This window comes from Balaenoptera borealis (assembly GCF_965194805.1).
Source record: "Balaenoptera borealis genome assembly, chromosome: 3".
NCBI lineage: Eukaryota > Metazoa > Chordata > Mammalia > Artiodactyla > Balaenopteridae > Balaenoptera > Balaenoptera borealis.
The window spans coordinates 11,086,741-11,109,510 of NC_138866.1; the positions used below are offsets into that span (position 1 = coordinate 11,086,741).

Below are 22,770 nucleotides of genomic sequence, written 5' to 3' on the forward strand. Positions count from 1 at the left end.
GTGTTTCTGCTACAACAAGTAGGTGCACAGGATAAGCAGTGGGGTTGAGGAAAGAAAGAGAAAAATATTTTATCATAGTTCCAAGAAAGGCCTCATAAAATCCTTACGAGGGGAAGAGTTTTGTCTGATTTTCTACTTCTTGTTTTACCTAAGAGGCATTGTTGTCTCTGTAAGAAGGTCCTTCATAACGGAAGTTTCTTAAAGCATACTCATAATCAAGCCCACAGATACTTCTTTCACTAGGACTTCTGTCTACAACATTCTTTCTAACTGAGGACTTCAGGAGAATTTTAGAAGGAGAAACACATCTTCATTTGACATCCCAACAAAGATTCTGTAAGTATTAGAGGTATTCTGATGGGCAGAAGCCTACTAGAATGGAGTGAGTGGCTATTGTTAAGGCTAATGCCACATTATATATAGCTTGCTCTTTGCTGAAAATTTAAACTAGTGGGTTTTCCCCCCGTATTTATTTGGACTCTCTTACTCTGAGTGATGTGAGGAAAAATAGAATTTTAGTACAGAATTACCTCCAGCTCCTAAACCGTTATTATCTTCCCATTTATAAGAACTTGAATAATTCAGGGACCATTCACATTACTATTCCCATGGTGATCTAGTAGTTTTCGTTTGGCATTTGATGTCCTTATGAAGACTGCCCTGGATGAAGATAGCTTTGAGTGTTTGTATTCATGTTTCTGTTTTGTTCTTTATTCTTCTCTTCTCCACGTGCAGCCATAGTCTCAGGCTTACTGTCAGGTTCACCAGCATGTTTTCTTCTCCAGCTCTTCCAGTGGAGCCCACAGAAACTCATTAACAAGAAATGCGCTCTTGTATTTTTTTTTTTTTTTTTTTTAACATTTGCTAAGTTGGGTCAGAAAATCTGAATTTTTTGTCTTTTTGTCTTTTGTCTTTTTTTGAGTGAAGTTTATGAGAAATTCCATGTTTTTCTTTTAAATTCAGTTGCTTTGAATATGTTCTCTGATTTCAGCTATAGTTCTCTCTGCAAATCCTCTGTAGATTCAAATCTAGACTCAGATTTGTCATTGCCTTCTCCATATCTTCCAGAGCTCCTTTGTCTAATTGTCCCCAATTAGAACAGTGATTTCATTTATTCACTAAAATATTGTGTGCCTGGCTCAAAACTAGTCTTCCTATCATGAACACAGAAGTTCCAAATGGCACCATTTACCATAACAGTTGATTGAGCAAGTTCTACAGTCTATCTTGGAGGGCCTCATAATAATTTTCCACCCTCTGTTTATAGGCCCTTTTTCCTACCTGTTAGAGAAAATTTATCCTGCTGCTTCTAGAGCTGCCTCAGTTTGGGGGAATATAGTTGCTAGGAGAAGACAACATAGGCTTTGGTGTTGGGGATGCTGGGCCAAGCAGCTCCTGCACCAGCTGCTGTGGGTGTCGCTGCTGTGGCCCACGCTGCCCCATTGGGTCTCACTTAACCTCTGCCAGAGACCCAGGCAAGGGGGCAAGCAAGGCTCAGGGGCTGAGGATCAGGCTTTCCTCTGGGAGCAACCATTTCAGCCCTCTGTTCTCATTTTCCACCCATTACTTCAGAAGGATCTTATTCTGAGGTATTAGGTCCAGGTGAAGCATTTTGAGTATGAGCTCTGAGGTAAAGGTGGTGGAGTAAGAGTCTTCACAGGGTAGCCACATAGGTCCTTTACCCATCAATTTCCAGGAATTGATCCTCAGCTTTAAATGTCTAGAAACTGAGTCTTTCAGAATACCTTAACCTCTGTCTCTGTAAGATGTATTGCAGTCCAGGCCAGATCAGTCCTGGCACAAGGCCCGGCCCCTCACATGAGAGCCCTTATCTTGTGGTGGGCTACTTCTGTTTTCCAATGTCAGTCCATATTATCTTATTTAATTCTTAAACCAACCTTTTGGTATTATCCTCATTTTAGAGATATGAAAAGCCAGATCCTTATTAACACTTGCCTGGACTGCAGCAAGAATCCGCTAAAAAGTCTGCATCAAGTGTCTTCTGCATTCAGGCCATCTCGTAGTCTTCCTAAGACACAAATGTCATGGTGCTTCTCTCCTACTATTCTGTGCTTTGCTCCAGTAGTTCCCCCATTGTTCTGAATAAAGGGCCATACCTTAGTATGGGATTTGAGGCTTTTTGATCCAACTGCTACTCATACACTCAAACATATGTACTCCCTAGGCCTTAAACACATTATTGATCCACATTCATGATAATAGCTAACATTTATTCACTCAAATGTGTGTATACTTTGTGTTCTGTGGTGGATGGTAAGGATTCTAATAAGATAAATAAGCTGAAGACCTACCCTGGGAAACTTACAGTTCAGAGGAAATGTAAGTAATTATGCTGCAGGATTGGTAGATAATCGAGGATTGGGGTTATGAGAACTGAGAGTTGGATGCAGACTGGGATGGGAAGTATTCCTATTTATTCATTCTATTTCTTCTACCTTAAATGACCTTTCCTTTTTTACTTGATGCATTGCTATTAATTCTTGAAGGTCTGGCTCTAAACTAGGAAGCCAGATCAGTAGTCTTTTTAATTTCATAGGAAATGCTACTTAGGATGCAGTCACTGATAGGCCTGTATTCCTAGGCCTATCAAAAGTGCTTATTAGCACATGGCAGGTGCTCAGAATTGGATGGTTGGATGGGTGGGTGGATGGATGGATGATCAAGCATAAAAAATGTTCCTCATCTTGCCATCAAGGAACATGTAGTGTAGCTGTAAATATCCAGAAAGGCACTCTTGCTATGATTTCATAAGGTGTACTTTCAGTTAAGTCATTTTTTGCTTTATATGAGAGATCCTTTTAAGTGCCAAAAGTAACACTGTCAGGTGTGTACTCACTTCCCGTTTCTGGATTGGAACTATATTTGCTCTGGAAATTTCCCTTCAAACATTTAGGAGAAAAAAAACTGAAAGGTAACATTGTTCATAGATATTGATACATAAGAGCCTGAATGCAAAGCCTGATTCTGCAACTTACTAGCTCTGTGACCTTGGGTAGGTAACTAAGCCTTCCATGCTTGCTTTACCTGACCTCCCAAGTCTCTGCTTATGTAAAGTGGGGATAATAATAGACCTGTACCTCACATTATTGAGACTATTAAAGGAGTTAATTCATGTAAACTGCTCAGTACTCAATAACTGATGGGTGTTATGGTAATTAAGTCACAATTTACATGTATCTCTTCAGATTTTTATTTCTGTGAAGCTGATAACAAACATTTAAATTCTAGCTAGAAGCTTTACACGTCAAATTTAAGCATTTAATATAAACTAAAACGACTTTGGGGACTTCCCTGGTGGTCCAGTGGGTAAGACTCCACACTCCCCGGGTTCCATCCCTGGTCGGGGAGATAGATCCCACATGCATGCCGCAACGAAGATCCCACGTGCCGCAACGAAGATCCGGCACAGCCAAAATAAATAAATAAATAAATAAATAGAGAGATAGACAGATGAGTACATACATACATACGACTTTGATAATTCTGGAATCACGGTGGGTGATGGAGGCTTACGGGCTTGTATACTATTCCCTTATGTATATTTTTGAAATTTTTCATGCTACAGTTTAAAATCAGAAATATATAAATATGAAAGAGCAAATAACATTTTTTCTAAATATAAAAATTAAAATGTACTACATTATTTCTGGCAAACGTTATAATTTTATAAAATACTGTTTATTTCATTTGATGTTGAAATATTTATATATATATTATTAATGGGTGATAAAATGAAACATTCCTGAAATGGAAGGATTTTGCCTGTCTAAATATTTTTTCAAATGAGCTCTGTGATACTTGAAGAGAAATATAGTAATAACTAATCTATTTTACTTTACCTGGAAGAGATTTCCTTAGATAAGTGAATTTTTAACCTTAGCCATAAAGCTTCACAAATGTATATTTTGTGATGACAATAGTTTTTTGATGGCAATGTTTGTAAATTTTTTCAGACTTTAAATTGTGGTAAAAATAGAACATAAAATTTACCATCTTAACCATTTGTAAGTGTACAATTCAATGGTATTACATATTGTTGTGCGTACATACTGTTGTTCATCTGTCACCACCACCCATCTCTCTTCATCTTTCAAAACTGAAACTCTCTACCCATTAAACACTAACTCCGCATTCCCTTCCTCCCGCCTCCAGCCCATGGACACTACCATTCTGTTTTCTGTCTCTATGATTTTTACTACTTTAATTGCCTCATGTAAGTGGACTCATACAGTATTTGTCTTTTTGTAACTGACATTTCACAGCATAATGTCTTTAAAGTTCATCCATGTGTGTAGCATGTATCAGAATTTCCTTCCTTTTTAAGCCTGAATAATATTCCATTGTATATACATACCACATTTTGCTTTTCATCAGTTGATGGACACTTGGGTTGCTGCCACGTTTTAGCTACTGTGAATAATGCTACTATGGACATGGGTGTACAAATATGTCTTTGAGACCCTGCTTTTAGTTCTTTTGGGTATATAGCCAGAAGTTAAATTGCTGGATCATATGGTAAATCTATTTTTAATATTTTGAGGAACTTCTGTGCTGTTTGCCACAGTAGCCATTTCCACAGTGCACAGCAGTGCATGAAGTTTCCAGCTCTCCACATCCTTGCCCAACATTTGCTACTTTCTGTTTCATTGACAATAGCCATCCTAATAGGTTTGAGGTGGTATCTCATTGCAGTTTTGATTTACATTTCCCTAATGATTAGTGATGTTGTCTTTTTGTGTGCTTATTTGGCTAGTCATATATCTTCTTTGGAAAAATGTCTATTCAAGTCCTTTTCCCATTTTCTAATCAGGTTTTTTTGTTGTTGAGTTGTAGGAAATCTCTGTATATTCTGGATATTAATCCCTTATCAGATATATGATTTGCAAATATTTTCCCCCATTCTGTGGGTTTATAATTAATTCACTTTCAAAAACGAGGTTGACCAAAATAAAATTGAAGTCCCTTTCAGCTCCATGTGTCTGACTTCTCTGCCTTAATAAGTATGTTTAATGGAACATAATTTCACCTCAGTGAGTTGCTGCTATCATAAACATTCTTGTTCTGTGTCACTGGAATGAATAGGGTTTGTGGTACTGGGTGGAGGTCATCTGCCTCTGTGTTAGATGGCCCTAGAGAGACATATGAGCCTAGTTGGTGGCTTTCTAAACTCTCACTCTGATCTCATCTATTTGAAGATGCCTTCAAAAGGCAAAGGTCTCTTGCTGACTGCTTCTGATTTACTGTTCACAGTCTCTTTTTGTTTTGTTGTTCTTATTAGGTGTCCAAGGATAGAACTGAAGGTTACAATATCTGTGACTTTAGCCAAGTTACTAACCTCTCAGACTCATCAGTTTAAAAAAGCGGGGAGGAGTATTTGGAGAATTAAATGGGTTTAATACGTATAAAGGCTCTAAGAACAGAGTCTGGCATATAGTAAACCCTCAATAAATGTTAGTTGTTATGTTAAGTAAAACATGTTTGGGTAATGAGAATGGGCATACGAAGTTATATTCTTTTAACTTAGTTTTTTTCTTTTTTTTTTCTTTTTAAGCTTTATTTCTAGCTGCTCTGGAAATGTGAGATTTGGCTATAGAAGTGATCATTCATCCCACTTTGCCTCATTAGGCCTGGGCTGTACCCCTTTTCAATCTCAAGTATCCTGATTTGAATGATATGATTTGAATGATGTGGTCACCTTAGATTTGACAGAAGTGAAATATTACTATAGTTTTGCATTTCTTTTTAATTATAATTGTTTTTCATATTCACATACGCCCCACATTCCTGTTCTTCTATAATTATCCATAAAAATCGGACTAAGTGGAAAGCATGTTTAAATTCCAAAGTCCAATTGCCTTTTTTTTCTCTGTACACTAACGTTTAATATAGAAGTAACCCCCCTCCCCATCCTCATTTTCCAAATCAATAAGTATTACAGCTTCAACGAATTTTAGGAACCCTATTTTGACGTAATTTATAGATGTTGCAATCCATACATTTCAGTTTAGGTTTATAAAAACTGAGACTCATAGAAGTTAAATGTAGCTTATCCTGTGTAAGTGGTAAATTAGTGACAAGAGGGAGAACTCTATCCCAGATACCTGACACTCATTGTTCTCTCTACTGCCTAAAGTGTAACAAGTATTTTTATGCAAAGGTCAGAGTTTTCTAAAGTGTGTTCTGCAAGTCCATTCTTTTAATGCTCTGTGGGGCAAAGGGCCTCCTTTAGATTATGCTGAATACTTCCTCTTGGAGGTTCACAATGCCTTACCACTTTAAAGATGCTAAAAAGTTCTGAAGTAAAGAAAAGTAAAGCTTTGTTTAATACTGCATTTTCCAAACATTGCGAAAACTGTTTGGAAATGCTAGCCTAGGGATTTTGGGAGGAGAGAGAGGTTGATTTTTGGTTTTGAAATTTTTTTATAGGGTTGTTAATTCTCTCTGTTGCATTCAGCATGATTTTTCTCCCTTAGTTGGGTCTACTACAATCACTGAAGCTTATTTTAAGCCAGTTGGATCCTCTGATTGAGATTGGTCATGTCAACTATTAACAGAAGGAGCTCCCCCAGAAAGGTGATTCTAGGAAAAGGGTTTATGAGCTCTCTAGGGCTATTTGCATCCTCTGGGCCTCTCCCAGTCCCATAGGCCCTCTCTTTCCCTTTCCTTTCCTGTCATATCATCCAAAGATTAGATTTCATCTTGTTCCGTGTAGGAGACAGACAAAGCTTGCCTGGAATGAAAACATCCCTGGAGAGGTAAGACTGTGACTGACTCTCACTTCCAGCATTTAAAGGCAGTGGATTTGATTAAGAAATAAATAACATCATACTGTGTTCCATTTGGCATGAGGTTTTGGTTACCTAAGAAATAAATTGTTCTCTGAGAATTTTGAGAGATACAGCTTTAGTAACTTAGTCAGGGTTACCCCCAGGATTTGGAATTGGGGACACAGGGTGGACTTAAGGGTTATATCTGATCCAGAAAAGATTCTCCCACCAAGTCTTTCCAAGGCCTATGTTTATTTTAGTATTAGAGCTCTAGTAGAAGATACTAATGTCACCCAAATCAGTTCATCTTGAAGGGGATTTCCATTGACTAGCAGCTACCAGGAAGAGACTCTGTCCCTAAGTCCCAAAGACATTTTTATTTGAAGCCACTTCACCAGAGTGAGACCCCAGCTGTCCCGGTGGTGCTAATTATAGTGGCAAATGGCCAAGCATCTGTATCTCAGCTGTGGCTTCTCTAGTGCTTGCTAGGTGTTCTTGTGTCTTCAGTGGGTCTGGTGATGTCTTCTAACCCTTTTATGGTTGCTTTAGAATATCTAATTGTGCTCATCATAAAATTGAGATTTTTTTAAGGCATTTTTGGCATGGTTTAAATCTCAAACAGACCAATGTAATAATGTTTGGTGTCCCTGCAAACTGTACAAAATTCTCAGATGAAGATAGTTCTCGTATATGTGTGTGCATGCATTTATGTGACAAAGTGAGAACAGTTAACTCTGTCCACTTCTATAGATGCTCTGACTTTTCTTCATCTGGAAGCAAGCCTCCATTCTTCCTTGGTTTGTTTCGACAGCATACTTTGTGCTATGTTAGTGGGTTTACTCTGCAGTCATTAGAAATCAAAAAGCAAAACAGAACAACAACAAAAAATGAAGCAACATGGAACTTCAAGAATTGAAGTTGGAAGAATGGGACTTCCTTAAAGAAGGAAGTGAGACGAGGACTACCATTAGAGTGACACTTTATTATTTATTTTTTTAACATCTTTATTGGAGTATAATTGCTTTACAATGGTGTGTTAGTTTCTGCTGTATAACAAAGTGAATCAGCTATACATAAACATACATCCCCATATCTCCTCCCTCTTGCGTCTCCCTCCCACCCTCCCCATCCCACCCCTCTAGGTGGTCACAGAGCACCGAGCTGATCTCCCTGTGCTATGCAGCTGCTTCCCACAGCTATCTATTTTACATTTGGTAGTGTATGTATGTCCATGACACTCTCTCACTTCGTAGAGTGACATTTTAGAAACACTTTATCAGCACTTTCCACCATCCACCATTACTTCCAGATTTAAAGCTCATCTTTTTAATCTTTTTTTTTCTCATTTTGGTAAAGGCTTTTATTTTGCATGTTTTTATTCTGGATTTTTCTTAATATATTTCAAATTTTTTTTGAGAAAGGATTGCCTATGCTGTTTTTATGTTTTAAATACAAATCTTTAGTGACTGAGAATAGGATTTGACCTGTAAATGAGGCCACAGACTTGGCTTTCCAGGATCCTATTTTCTTTTCCTTTTTTTTTTTTTAAATATTTAACTATGGTTGATTTACAATATTGTGTTAGTTTCAGGTGTACATCTTCAGTTTCTTTTCCATTATAGGTTATTACAAGATACTGAATATAGTTTCCTGTGATATACAGTAAATCCTTGTTGTTTATCTATTTTATATATAGTGGTGTGTATCTGTTAATCCCGTATCCCTCCCCTTCCCTTTTCCCCTTTGGTAACCATAAGTTTGTTTTCTGTGTCTGTGCGTCTGTTTCTGGTTTGTAAATAAGTTGATTTGTATTGTTTTTTAGAGACCCTATTTTCTTTTAAAGAACCAGTAAAAATGCCTGCTAGAACCTTGAAACTTTTTAAGGAGCTCTATTTGAAACCTAAGATTTATTACTTAGACTTACTGTTTTTTAAAGTTTGAACTGAAATTAACACAGGCACATTTAGTTTCCGTTTTATAAAAGTTGACAACATTCAAAGTGAATTACCAAAAAATTGCTTTTTCTACATTTTTAATATTTAAGAATAGAAAACTGTGAATTTACGTACACTGAGCATCAGCCTTTAAGAAAACTGACTTTTCTGGAAGAAGTAATTTTCTTGATTAAACCCTCTGGATTCCTTGCTGGGTAGTTCTTAACAGAATGTACTGTCGGGCTTCCCTGGTGGCACAGTGGTTAAAAATCCGCCTGCCAATGCAGGGGACACGGGTTCAAGCCCTGGTCGGGGAAGATCCCACATGCCGCGGAGCAACTAAACCTGTGCGCTACAACTACTGAGCCTGCTCTCTAGAGCCCACAAGCTACAACTACTGAGCCCTCGTGCCACAACTACTGAAGCCCGTGCACCTAGAGCCCGTGCTCTGCAACAAGAGAAGCCACCGCAATGAGAAGCCAGCGCAGCACAACGAAGAGTAGCCCCTGCTCGCTGCAACTAGAGAAGGCCCGTGTGCTGCAACTAGAGAAGGCCCGTGTGCAGCAACGAAGACCCAACGCAGCCAAAAAAAATAATAATAAATAAAATAAATATTTCTTAAAAATCTAAAAAAAAAACCAGAACGTACTGTCACATCTCTTGCTGCCGTGCATCAGTAACGTGCACTGAAGTAAAAAGTCTGTAATGTGCTGTGTTCTCCTAGGGTAGGTAGGTAAATTTCAAATAGGAAATTAAATTTGCTCATGTGAGCATACGATTTGATTGAAGTTACTGCTACTTTGCATAATATCTAATTAGTAGAAAGTTTCCCAGTTTTCTCTTGAACACTATAGGCAGATAATTCTATGCCTAGATAAACAAATTTCCACATATTTATAGCAGGAAAAGATTGAAGGAAAGCACAAATGTTGAGTGATTTTCTTAAACTTGAATTCCTAAGGTTACACTGTGTAACAGAGATGAAAATAGATTCCATGAATCTTGACATAGTTCTGTTTTCCAGCAGGTTTTTTGTGATGTGTATGTGTGTGTGTTTAACTCTTATTTGTTAAAACGTTTCATCCTTCATTATGAGGCCAGATTGACTGCCTACTGGTTGGTTTCCTAACAGTTCCAATAATAGATTTTAAATTGTGTTTTCTCTTAAGCCATTATTGCTTTTGGTCAAATAAATTTTATATATCTGGATGGTATAAATATTTTGAAGCGTTCCTATTAACACTCAGAGAATTTCTTCTCTTTGCGCTTATATCTTCTGCTTGCAGCTCTGAGAGTTAAGGTTCCGTGATGTAGAATTTATTCTATAATTGTTAAAATTATCTCTTAAACTGGTACTACCCTGTCCCTGTTAACTCATAATATCAGGTAAAAGAAAGTAGTGTTTTTATTTCAGGGCTTTATGGAGAGGAGAGATAAAAGTTTTTGTTTTTCCTTGTGTCTCCTCACTGTACTTATTATAACTTCTCTCAAAATTGCTATAGAACAAGTAGCCTAAAGATAATTTAGTTTGAACTGTCCAACTTTCCTTCCCCCTCTTTCAGTAAAATGCCTAATTACACAGATTAAGGATCAATTTAAACAATTTTATCTAAGGTAGAAAAACAACAAACCATTCAATTATCTGTTCTCTGTATGTCTGCATCAACATACATGCATTTGCACTACTGGTATCAAACACCTCTTAAGTGTTTGTAAATTGCTTAGAATGTTAGATTATATTGACTGGTGGTTGCTTCTAAGGAGTAAAAAAATTTTTTGAGAAGTTTCTTTTTAGTCTAAATACTTTTCCCTGTGATTTGAAATATTCTTTCTGTAACTATATTTAAATAAGTCTGATATGTTACTTTTTACTTTCTTAGAAAGTATATAATTGGTACCTTTTATGGCTCAAGATTGCAGATAGCACTGATTCATAGTTCAACTATTTGTTTACATTTTCTGAAATTTTTACATGTGAATTTGACAGCATGTCATTATTTGCAAATAAAAGCAGTTTTCAGTAGCTTGCTTTTTTTTTTAACTGTACAATTTGAGATACATTTGAAAAAATGAATAAAATTATTTTTGTTTCATATCAAGAAATGGATGAAAAGAGGCTACTGGATCCAGGGTTGAAAGTTCGTAAAGGCCTCTGGGATTATACTCTGAAGAACCAGCAGATGGAATGCCTGAGTGACTGAAGAAAATGGGTGCTAATGCATCTAACTATCCTCATTCATGTTCCCCGAGGGTAGGGGGAAATTCTCAAGCCCAACAGACTTTTATAGGTAACTGTTTCAGTTTTTCTAATTTCATTTTCTTTTGTGAATATAAATAGAATCGGGTTTTCGGTGGTCTTTTTGGATTAAAAAAGGATTAAGCTATGGAAAAAGTTATTACAGATAATAATTCTGTAGCATCCAGATTTTTTCCCATCAAATGTAAATCTGGCTTATATGGTTTTTATCCTAAGCAAGCTGCTACAGCACGGTTGAGCTTTTCTTTGGTTGTCTTAACCATAATTGCCAATTACCCTAGGAAAACTGGGAATCTCCATTGGTGTGGAAATAGCAAAATGTTTCTTGTGTCTTGGTCCATTTATTTTGCCCATACAAATGCAGCATTTTTTTACAATTAATAATCTGCTTTGTTAGTCCCTATTCTTTATTTAATATAAAAATGAGTTATTTGAACTCTTCAGTCTTCCTTTATGAAAACAGAAATCAGTTTTATTTGAATGGTTCAGAAATGTCTGTCTGTAAATATTTTTAGCACAAAATGCGTATTAAATTGAATGCTGAAAATGACTGTCACGAAAAAAGAGACAAGTTTTCATTTGTTTAATTTCCTTCTTAGGGACATCATCCTATTCTCAGCAAGGCTATGGTTGTGAATCAAAATTATATAGCCTTGACCATGGCCATGAGAAACCACAAGACAAAAAAAAGAGAACCTCTGGCCTTGCCACTCTCAAGAAGAAGTTTATCAAGCGTCGAAAATCTAATAGGTCTGCTGATCACGCCAAGCAGATGCGAGAACTCCTCTCTGGGTGGGATGTTCGAGATGTCAATGCATTAGTGGAGGAATATGAGGGAACTTCAGCCTTAAAGGAGCTTTCTCTACAAGCCAGTTTGGCTAGACCAGAAGCCCGGACATTGCAGAAAGATATGGCCGATCTTTATGAGTACAAGTATTGTACTGATGTAGACTTAATATTTCAAGAAACTTGTTTTCCTGTTCATCGTGCCATTTTGGCGGCAAGATGTCCATTTTTTAAAACACTACTTTCTTCCTCACCCGAGTATGGGGCAGAGATCATAATGGACATCAGTACAGCTGGTATAGATATGCCCATGTTTTCTGCGTTGTTACACTACCTTTATACGGGAGAGTTTGGAATGGAGGACTCAAGGTTTCAAAATGTTGATATCCTCGTTCAGCTTAGTGAAGAATTTGGAACACCAAATTCCCTTGATGTAGATATGCGTGGACTCTTTGATTACATGTGTTATTATGATGTCGTCCTTAGTTTTTCTTCAGACTCTGAACTGGTTGAAGCTTTTGGTGGAAATCAGAACTGTTTAGATGAAGAGCTCAAAGCTCATAAGGCTATTATTTCAGCACGGTCCCCATTTTTTCGAAATTTATTACAAAGGAGGATACGGACGGGTGAAGAAATCACAGACCGAACTTTAAGGACTCCCACAAGAATTATATTAGATGAGTCCATTATACCAAAAAAATATGCGAAAGTTATATTACACTGTATGTATACTGACGTGGTGGACCTCTCCGTTTTGCACTGTAGCCCCTCTGTGGGGAGTCTCAGTGAAGTTCAGGCTCTCGTCGCAGGGAAGCCAAACATGACTAGGGCAGAAGAAGCCATGGAACTTTACCACATAGCACTGTTCTTGGAATTTAACATGCTTGCACAAGGTATGAAATTCTGATTTTTAATCTTGATTTCTAGAATGACATATTTGTCTTCCAAATTGAAAACACAACCAATATGTTCCATGATTTCAGTGTCTGGGATGTAACAGGGTCAGTTTTTCAAATCTGTAGTTATGACATCTGAGACAGAATGAGGGTTAGTGTTAATGTGGCTCTTCATTTGGTATTAAAACCAAGCATTCAAAACTAATGACTAAGCAACAGATGAGACTTGAGGCTCTTTCTTCCCTAATGTAAGATGATAGGTGTGGGGATATATAATTACCCAGCTACCACCCACCTACACCCTGTCTGCTCTTGAGCTTTGAGCTAGCCCTGTTTCCCAGATTTCAAGGTTATTCTTGATCTAAGACTCCTTAGGTGACTTAGATTCTCATATTTACACCAGTGCCTTATTGATTCTTAAATATTTAGAATAAGAATGAAAGTTAATTACAGAAATGAAGATAGTCCCATTTGGATACAAATTAATTGAATCAAAGAATTGGGCAAGGTTTCTGACTTAAATTTTAAAATATTCTATATATTTTCAAGTTCAACTTGTACCTCAAGCAACAGTTTACAGGGCATAAGGCAGAGTTAGTGCTTAGACTCGTGCCTTCATTTAATTTAAACTAAAACTAAGTTAGAATGGCACATTTTTTGTGTTACAGGCAAATAAATACATGAAAGTTACATTAAAATAATTGTATATCTGTTGGTAAACGTTAGAATCTTAACATTTCAGAGCTGGAAAGAGATCTTCCATGGGAGAGCAAAGGGAATTTGCTGGCTTGACAGAATGCACTCTTAGCTTTCTATGGCTGTATATTAAAAGAAAACAAGCTATATGACATGAAACTACTTGTGAAATTTAGCTGATGAGTGTTTGCTAAAAGAACACTACAAGTTGCCAATTAGAAGAGAATGTTAATGGTTTGGGTAAAAGACATTAATTTAAATAAGGAAAGCTAAGCACATTTTTCTAACTTGAAAAAAATGTATGGCTAAATCAACAAATTAATAAGACTTTGAGAAATAAAAATAAAAGCCCCAGTTAAATAACAACGTCAGTGACAAAATGAGAGAGATTATCAGAAGACGTTATAAACATGAGTGAAAAAGTTTAGATTTCTGTTACATAAAGAATCTTTTAAAATCTTATTTTACCATTACCTGTGTAGTAACAGTACTAATTTTATTACCATAATCAAAATGTCATTAAAATATTTTCTTACTGGTTTAAAACAAAAATTATTAGTAATAGTAGACTATTAGACATCAGAATATAGGAAAATATGTCACAAAAATAACCTAGCAGCTTGACCTACCATTCTTTCATTCTGTAAATCCAAATTTGTCAGAAAATGCCTCTACAGAAAAATTTAAAGGTTGCAACATTACCAAAAAGATATAATAATCTCTATTTTCTCAAAATGGCTTTACTTTTTTGACAAGTTTAAATAATAAGAAACCAAAATGTACTGTGTATACTTTACTGTTTTTAAAAATGGGAAAGCATCCCTTAATGTTTTTTTGTTTTGTTGCTGTTAAGTTTTTAATGGAAAGTAAAATGGTGAGCCAGTTCTCGGATCTTGGCTAATACTTGATCTAGAGTTCTTTTATGTTAAGTGAGTTAAATTTTTTATATATATATAATTTAGCTAGAAATTGTATTTTTTGGAGCACATTTAAAGCTATAAAACAACACTCCTTTCAGACCCTTAATTTTGGTTACTTAAAACAAGCAAACAAATATTCCCTTAAATTTGGGTGTACATGACTCTCTGTTTCCTTTCATTATTCAAAATATAGAGTTTGGGTTATTTGGTGTTTTGTTTTTCGCACACCATGTAGGCCTTATCTTTCTCCCATACCCATTATACTGTTCATACTAGGGTTTATAGCAGACCATAACTTCAAGGTAATTTTTACCTATTCCCATGGGAAGGAGAATATTTAGTCACTTGGAGAGGGATTTTATATCATAAAGCCTAAGACCTCAGGCTCTGGTACCAGACAGGCTGGATTTGAATCCTTTACTATTGTGTTTTAACTCGTTTGACCTTATAAGTCATCTCTCTAAGCCCCTGTTTTCTCATTTGTAAAATAAGAATAGTAATGCTGTAAGGTAGGTTTATGAGGATTAAAGGAAATAATATATGTTAAGTGATCTGAATAGTGCCCAGTACATAGTAAGCATTCAATAAATGTTAGCTGCTAAATGATAATCATCACAACATACATTGTTCACTACCACAGTCTTTTCTAAAACTAACTTTTTAAGTTTTAAAAAATAATTTTATAATTATATTGACTAAACCGCATATTGAGAATAGTTTACAGATTTTTTTTTTAAGTAATTACTGTTGTTAAGATTTTCTTATAATTTTATCACTAGTGAGTTAATGCATACCACTTATCAAACTGTCGTATCTGGCTGTTTGTCACTCAGTTCTCAGCCAGAGTTCTGCAAGCAGATTAAACCTCTAATCCTCTGAGGCATCTATTATGTGTAATGAATTAGCATCTCTCCCATGCATCCAGCATGATACTAGTTACATACCATTTTGGAGAGAATTAAGAAAACAGTCACCGAAATAATTTTCTGTGTTCTATGATTCAGACGAGGACTCCCAGTTAAGAAAGGCTGTGAGACTAGACTGGCAACTTGAGGATAGGACCATATTGTTTTCATCTTTGTGCCCCCAGTGCCTGGGGCATACTAGGCACTCAGTAAATGTTTATGAATTAATGACTGTTACCTTTTATTCCAAATTAGATTTAACTTTAAAAGTTAAAGCCCAGTTTCAAAAGGAGACAAATTCTATCAAGGGAGGCTAGGACCTTGAGACAACATATGCCCTTAAAGGTGCAGAGGTGATTTAATAGTTTTAAGAACATCATAGGGCTTCCCTGGTGGCGCAGTGGTTAAGAATCCGCCTGCCAGTGCAGGGGTCACGGGTTCGAGCCCTGGTCCGGGAAGATCCCACGTGCCGCGGAGCAGCCAAGCTCGTGCACCACAACTACTGAGCCTATGCTCTAGAGTCCGCGAGCCACAACTACTGAGCCCACGTGCCACAACTACTGAAGCCCATGTGCCACAACTACTGAAGCCCACGCGCCGAGAGCCCATGCTCCGCAACAAGAGGTGCCACCGCAATGAGAAGCCCGCGCACCACAACTAGAGAAAACCCACGCACAGCAACGAAGACCCAACGCAGCCAAAAATTAAATAAATAAATAAATTTATTTTAAAAATTAAAAAAAAATAAAATAACATCATAAAAAGAGGCAATATAGGCAGACAGCCGGAGTGGTTTGGCAAGTAGATAAAAGGGAGTATTCCTGGCCTACATTGAGAATGTGTTTTATTCAGACAAGTAGGCAATCACTGTTAAGGAGGTGAATTAACAGGTAATGAGGCCTCAACTTACTGTGTGCCACCCTTTATTAAGCTCCCATGTATACATGGGTTAGTACTTTCTCATTTTGTTTCAGTGGTCCATCTGTCTGTTCTTGCATTAATATCACTTGCAGCCAGGTGGCAAATCCTGACCTCTGCCCCCTCAATTCCCTTCTAAACACAAGAGACCTGAGGTTTATTTTCAAACGAAGTGAACTAGAGAGATTCCACATCTGGAAATAATGATAAAGAAGGGTGGGGGTAAGGTACAAGGTTGAAATCTAGGATTATGTGAAAGCCTACAAACTAAATGGTGAAGTCATTCCCTGACCTTCACCTGCTCTGGTCCAAGCCCGGACAGATACAAGACAATAAATCGGGCTCCAGAAGTGGTGAACAGCCCAAGAGCATATAGACCTGTTTTAGGGTTTCGTGATGAAATTATACAGTGAAAAAGCCAGTATACCTTCCAGTGGTTCTACAGAGAAGACTACAGTCAGCAAGCCTCCTTCTGTAAGAGCTTCCAAGTAGGTATTTACTGCCTCATTCTTAAATATAAAAACCCTGGACATTTGAGGAAAGCTTCCAAACTGAGACAGAAATAAGAACAAATGCTAGAAGAAACAGACAATGAAGGGAGCAGAAGAAAACGTCAGTAGAATCAAGATATCCTTACATAAAAGAGCATTTTATTGAACAATGAGACATAAATAGAATGCTATAAAAGTAAAAACAGGAGCTTTTGGAAATGAAAACTGTAATAGAAGGATTGAAAGGGAAAGTTAAGAAATCTAGAAAGTAAAATAACAAAGAGATGGACAACAGTGGAGACAAATAAGAAAACTAGAGTATTCATCCAGAAAGTGTAACGTCTTAAATAATGGCTTTAGAAATATATACTAGAGAAAATGGAAGAGAAGACAGTATCTAAGGAATAATACAGTCAATATTGCCAAAGCGAAAGGGATTTCTATATTAAAAGTTTCATCCCTTTCACTAGAAAACACCAGGGAAAAAGAGAAGATTCTGAAATGATTTAGAGAGGAAAGAATCAGTTTCCATACAAGAAATAGGAATCAGAATGGTATTGAACTCTTCAGTAGCAACAACTGAATTACATATTGCCTTTAAAGAGCTGATGGAAAATTGTTTTAAACACAAAATTCTATGCTTAGCCACACTGTCAATCAAGTGTCAGGCTAAATAAATGCATTTTTCAGTCCTGCCTCGAAAAACTTACCTCCCCTGTACCCCTACTCAGGAAATTACCAAGGATGTGTTCCACTAAATGATGAAGTAAACCAAGAACAAGGAAGTGTGGGATCCAGTAAATGGGGTCTAACACCAGAAAGAAGAAAAGAAAATCCTAGGTACGAGCTGTATATTCGGTGTAGTGGGCATCTAGTCTAGACTGGACTCAGAGGAGGAGGAAAGGCTCCAAGAAGTAAATATCTAGGAAGAAATCAATTACCTGAATGTTTGAACATTAAGTGACAAGTGACATTGAAAAAGGTGTTACAGATCTTTTGGTACATTTATGAAGAATTAGCTATTGTTAATTTATAAAAAATGAAGCAAGTGAGAAAAGAGGAAATTAATATTTGTCAGAAAAATTTAAAGTTACATATGGAAGAAAATGTAATTCTAATACACAGCCTGGCTCAGCAGTTAGTAGTATTTAAATAGTCATCATAGGGACTTCCCTGGTGGTCCAGTAGTTAAGGTTACATGCTTCCACTGCAGGGGGTGTGGGTTCATTCCCTGGTGGGGGAGCTAAGATCCCACACGCCTTGTGGCCAAAAAATCAAAACATAAAACAGAAGCAATATTGTAACAAATTCAATAAAGACTTTAAAAATGGTCCACATCAAGAAAAAAAAATAGTCATCATAATTTGAACATTGAATGTTAGTTTAATAAAATTTCTAAAATTTTATTTTCATAAAATTTTATAAAAATTATAATAGAAAGAGATAAATACCAGAAGATACTAAAATACTAAAAAACTGAGAGTAGTTGCCTCTGGGAAGCAGGACTGGTGTGGAAGAGAGATAGGGCAGGAGGTTTTATTTTTAGAGTAAGCTTTTTATTGCTAAGTAGAAGACTTTCTAAATTATGAGCATACACTGCTTTGACTACAAAATTGATTTTTTATAATAAAGATATGACGTCAGTACCCAGAAGAACCAGAAAGATCTAGATTGGCCACAATCCTGAAGAACTGGGGAATTTATCATATCTATCAGGACTGTTAACTAATGAGATCATGCTTATACTTTTGGTCTACACAGGGCTTTTACTTTCCTTCTCATTTGGTTATCTTGACAACCTATGAGTATAGTAGGGCTCAGAGATTAATAACTAACCTTTTCCTAAGCTTGTAAGTGATGAAGTTGTGACTCATACCAGCTCTTCCAACCCCAAGCCCAGGAATTTGGGCATGGTGAGGCACGGGAGCAGTATGAGAACCAATTTTCAAGGATGATGGTGGGAGGCCACTGTGGCCTAGTTGCAGGAACAAATCAGCAGACTAGTGATTGAAGCATCAACTCAGAGGAGCCTCAGCTGTAAGCCTGGTGGGACTGAACCGCTTGCGGATGGGGCTAAACACATATGTGGGGGAATTGTGGGCCAGCTGGAGATTTAAATACCTGGGTAGGTCACCACTCAGACTGCTTCAGAGCACTTTGCCAGAGAACAGAGGGCTTTGTACTGAGTGGGCCATTCTTTCCTGAATAGGCAAGTATTCCCATATCAGTTATTTGACTTTTTCAGCTGCCCAGAGTAAGGAACTCCTTCCTAATGTTGGGAAATTCCTCACTGTGTAGGTCTTCATAGAAGGCAGAGCCCACCTCCCAGTGTAAAAACCTAAAAGGTCGGATACTTGCTTTCTCAGCCTTCTCTGTGTTCAGGGCTTCAGCACATGACCTAGGCTTTTTGAATCTAGAGCTGATGGCACAGAGAATCGGGGACTGTAGAGAATTCTTTCTGGAAGCAGGGTAGGAGCAGCAACACCTAGTGGAAAAGGAGACCGGTCAGCGACAGTGGTACCAATGATGGCATTCGCTGTCCAGGAGTGGTTTTGGCCAGGGTCCCAAGGCTGCACAAGGTGCTCACTGGACTGTTTCTGTGATGTAGTACTCACTCGCAGCCTTCCTTTGTTGTTTGTTTTCTGAGCCTGCTCTCCAACTTTCCCAGCAGCTCTGTACTAACAGTATCCTTTCAAATAAATTCCGTTTCTGCTTAAGCCGACTAGAGTTGTTTTCTGTGGTTGCAGCTTAGAAGCCTAGTTCATAACAGTACCTATATTAAAAAGACTAGTGTATAAAATTCCAAAATAGATGACTAGATTGGAAGAGCCTCAAAAGAAGGACCAGGTGTTTGATCACTGACTTTGCACAATGACCTTAGCATACACTGTGTAAACAGCTCTGAAAATGTGAGAACAGTGAGAATATACTATTGATTCATAATTTTTTTTAGTAAAAATCCACTCTTTAGGAGAACTGTAGGTTTTCTCATGAACTTTAACAACCCACAGGCCTACAGTGAGAACTTCTGTTTCCGTGTCGTAAATAACCATTGACCTCAGAACAAAATAGCCCAGAGTTAGCACCAACATCTACATGCATATTCCAGTCCAGGACATTTTACAGTAATATGCTTTAAACTGCAGATTTATTTTTTCATATTGATCAAAACTGTATTTTTCAATCTTCGGAATATGAAATTTATGACTTTAGTTCCAAAATAGCTTCTGAAATGCATTGTCCATATTTTTAGTCATAATGCATGTGATTATATTTTATTGAATTAAAAATCTAACAGAGAAACAACTGAAAGCAATGACCTAATTTTTTCCCTTAGCAACTTGGTCAGATTCCAAGAGTGTGTGACTTGAAACGAATGCAAAATAGCAAAGACTAACTGTCCCCACTCTAATCCATTCCTCCCTCCTCCCATCCTCTCCATTGTCCCCATGTTGACACTCTTCCTTCTGTCTCGGTTTGGTTGAGCTGACAGTTCATTTTGCTTCTGTCTGTAGTTGTTTCCTCTTCAGCAGATTAGTCTGGATATACTTCCTAGAGAACAATGGAGCTAAGTTAAAGACCATTATCAACAGATCAGAGTAGTAAATATAGGTTTCAGTTAAATATGTGACATAGGTGAAGAATTAATCTCAGTTTCAGGAATGGCAGTTCAAAAGACTCAAGTTATACATCTCTAATCACAATAAAATTTAACTTACAAAACTTACTCAAAATTGTAACATGTAATATTTAAAATATTTAATTGCACATTTTATTTTAGAACTTAAACCGTTTTTCATATAAACTATAAACCCTTCACCTCTGACCCTCTACTCACACTTTTCTTTGGTTTTGTAATATCTTTGACTTTGTTCACTAAATGTTCAAATTCTACCCTTGTCTTTAAGACCAAACTCACATTATACTTCCCTTGTTTGGTCTTAGGCATTACAAATTAAAAGTATTTTCTGCTTCTTGCAAACTTCTAAAACACTTTGATTATTCTTTTAGGCTTTTACATCTTCTGACTTATTTTGAAATTAACCTATGTAACTGTTTCATTTCCTCTACCAACTAGTATCAACTATATTCTCTAAAGACAAGATCAAAATCTGGGTCATCTTTGAATCACCCAAAAAACCTAGCACAGGGCTTTGCTCCTGGTAGACTCTCAGTTATATATTTTGAATTATGTTTAGTACCTATGAAAACTGAGTAACTTTTTCTTTTAAAAGGGGGGGAGGGGTATAATAAATGTTTAACCCTAGAAGTTGCAAATAAAATGAAAGCAGTGAGCCTCAATCGAGGAGATAAATATGAAGTATTATTTATAAAAGTAAATTTAGATGTGGTCCAAATGATGTATAACTCTGTACTGTTAAATGCAGTTTTAAGTTAAATTTCAAGTAAAATTGTCTCATCAGCTCTTTACTTTGTTGGTCCATTGATATGAAATAGAATATCAATTGAATTTAGAATATTCTTGGAAGCCAGTCAAGGCTATTAATCTTTTGAAGCCAAAAAAGTTTAATCCAAGTATAATCTTACCTTTTGTGCTAATTATAATTTAGATCAAAGAACTAATTATGTATCTAAAATCTCACTAATAACATATTTACAGTAATAATGCAAATATAATTCAAAATGTTAAAGTAACTTGGGAATTCTTATTCTAAATTAGATACCTTTTTACTTCTTATTTATCCTGTTTTATTAAAGGAAAATAAAATTGTAAAGGAGTTGCCATTTTCTTGTCTATTGAAAGTAGAGTGTTTATTCACCCTTATTTTATATACTTAGAAGACAGTGAGTGTAAATATTATGGCTTGTTATATGACTTTTTGAATGTAAATGTACACCAGGCACTTTGCAGTCATAGCAAGTGTTATTTTAAAATACATACAGTTTATTTGAAGTAAAGTCTATCAAATGTCTGTTCCTTTTTGTTTAAAATTATGCGGAGTTTAATTAGAAGCCTTTTCTCAACACTAAGCACAACCTTTTTTCTGTAATACTGAAATTCCAAGGATGCCACAGTGAAGGGAAATGAAATAGAGGAAGATTGGTTTGGTTTGGGTTTTTTCCCCAACCCAAGTTGTGTGTTTATTTCAGTCAGTGTCTAAGCAATTGGATTTAATTTGAACTTTATAGATATTAATCAGATAAAAGATGAAATGCTATACTCAGGTCAGTATGGATATGAACACAAAACTTTGAACAACAGTATTACTTCTCTGGGATAAGAAAGAGCTGAGCATTTATATTATTTAAAGAGTATGTTGAATTCTGGCCACTTGGAGGATAGCAGATAGCACCTGCAGTGTATTCTGAAACAGAGATACTTGATTTCAGGTTAACATTTTTTTGAACACTGTTGCTATACAAGATGCAGTGCCAGGGAGAAGAGAATTACAGTTTTCAAATGCCACTGTGTACCTAGCAGGCACTTCAAATATGCTGATTCATGTCATCTCCCATTTGCTCAGAGAGGTTCGGAGATAAATAACAGTGCCCAAATTTAATGGTATTTTATAAACACCATTAGATGGGGTTAGATCTGTGTTCTAATCCTGCCTCTGCCACATACTAACCATATAAATTCTGTCCGGATTCCTCAACTTGAGCTCGTTTATTCCTCTTCATAGAAGTGCAGGCACCAAGCACTGTGCCTGGCTCACAGTTGGGCTTTAACAAATGGTTTTAAAACTGGATTACATTAACTCTGAAGTAGACAATTTCTAAAGATAAGAATTGAGTTATTTTCCTTACACATCATTTGACAGCACAGTTCCAAGTTTCCGAAGTCTAAAAAAATTACCAGATTCAGACTTTTTTAAACACAATGATGCAATTGCAAGAAACGTCCAATGTTAGATGGCAAAACAGAGCCATTACAAAAAATGGTCCATAGAACTTTCTCTATGGTGGTGGGCTATTTGGTGTATACTCCCATTTTGCTTTGATTCAGTTATAGTTCCCTTTTCTCTTAGAAACACTAAGAAAAACGGCCTAAATTGTGGCCTTTCCCTAAAGCCCCAACTTATTTTTATTTTTCTGACTCTGCCATCGTCAGATTTTGACCTTCCTCTTATACCTTCTATTGCCAAGGAGTGCAGAAACTAATGCAGTCTAAGATGCAGGTTATACCAGTAGAAGGAAAATAGGATTGGGAGAGGGCA

At 36.7% G+C, this 22,770-nt stretch overlaps 1 protein-coding gene across 4 annotated transcripts in view; it reads left to right on the top strand.

Moving 5' to 3' along the window:
* Positions 1–22,770, top strand: part of BTBD7 (BTB domain containing 7) — an 84,545-nt gene that overhangs the window by 23,598 nt on the left and 38,177 nt on the right. For 3 of the 4 annotated variants that reach the window (XM_082384481.1, XM_082384484.1, XM_082384482.1), the window contains exons 2-3: positions 10,823–11,010; positions 11,579–12,658. The exons of the other annotated variant lie outside the window; for it this stretch is intronic. In XM_082384481.1, the coding sequence (XP_082240607.1) occupies positions 10,929–11,010; positions 11,579–12,658 (1,162 nt within the window). In that variant the 5' untranslated portion in view covers positions 10,823–10,928. The remainder of the gene's footprint in view (positions 1–10,822; positions 11,011–11,578; positions 12,659–22,770) is intronic. 4 annotated transcript variants of the gene reach the window in all.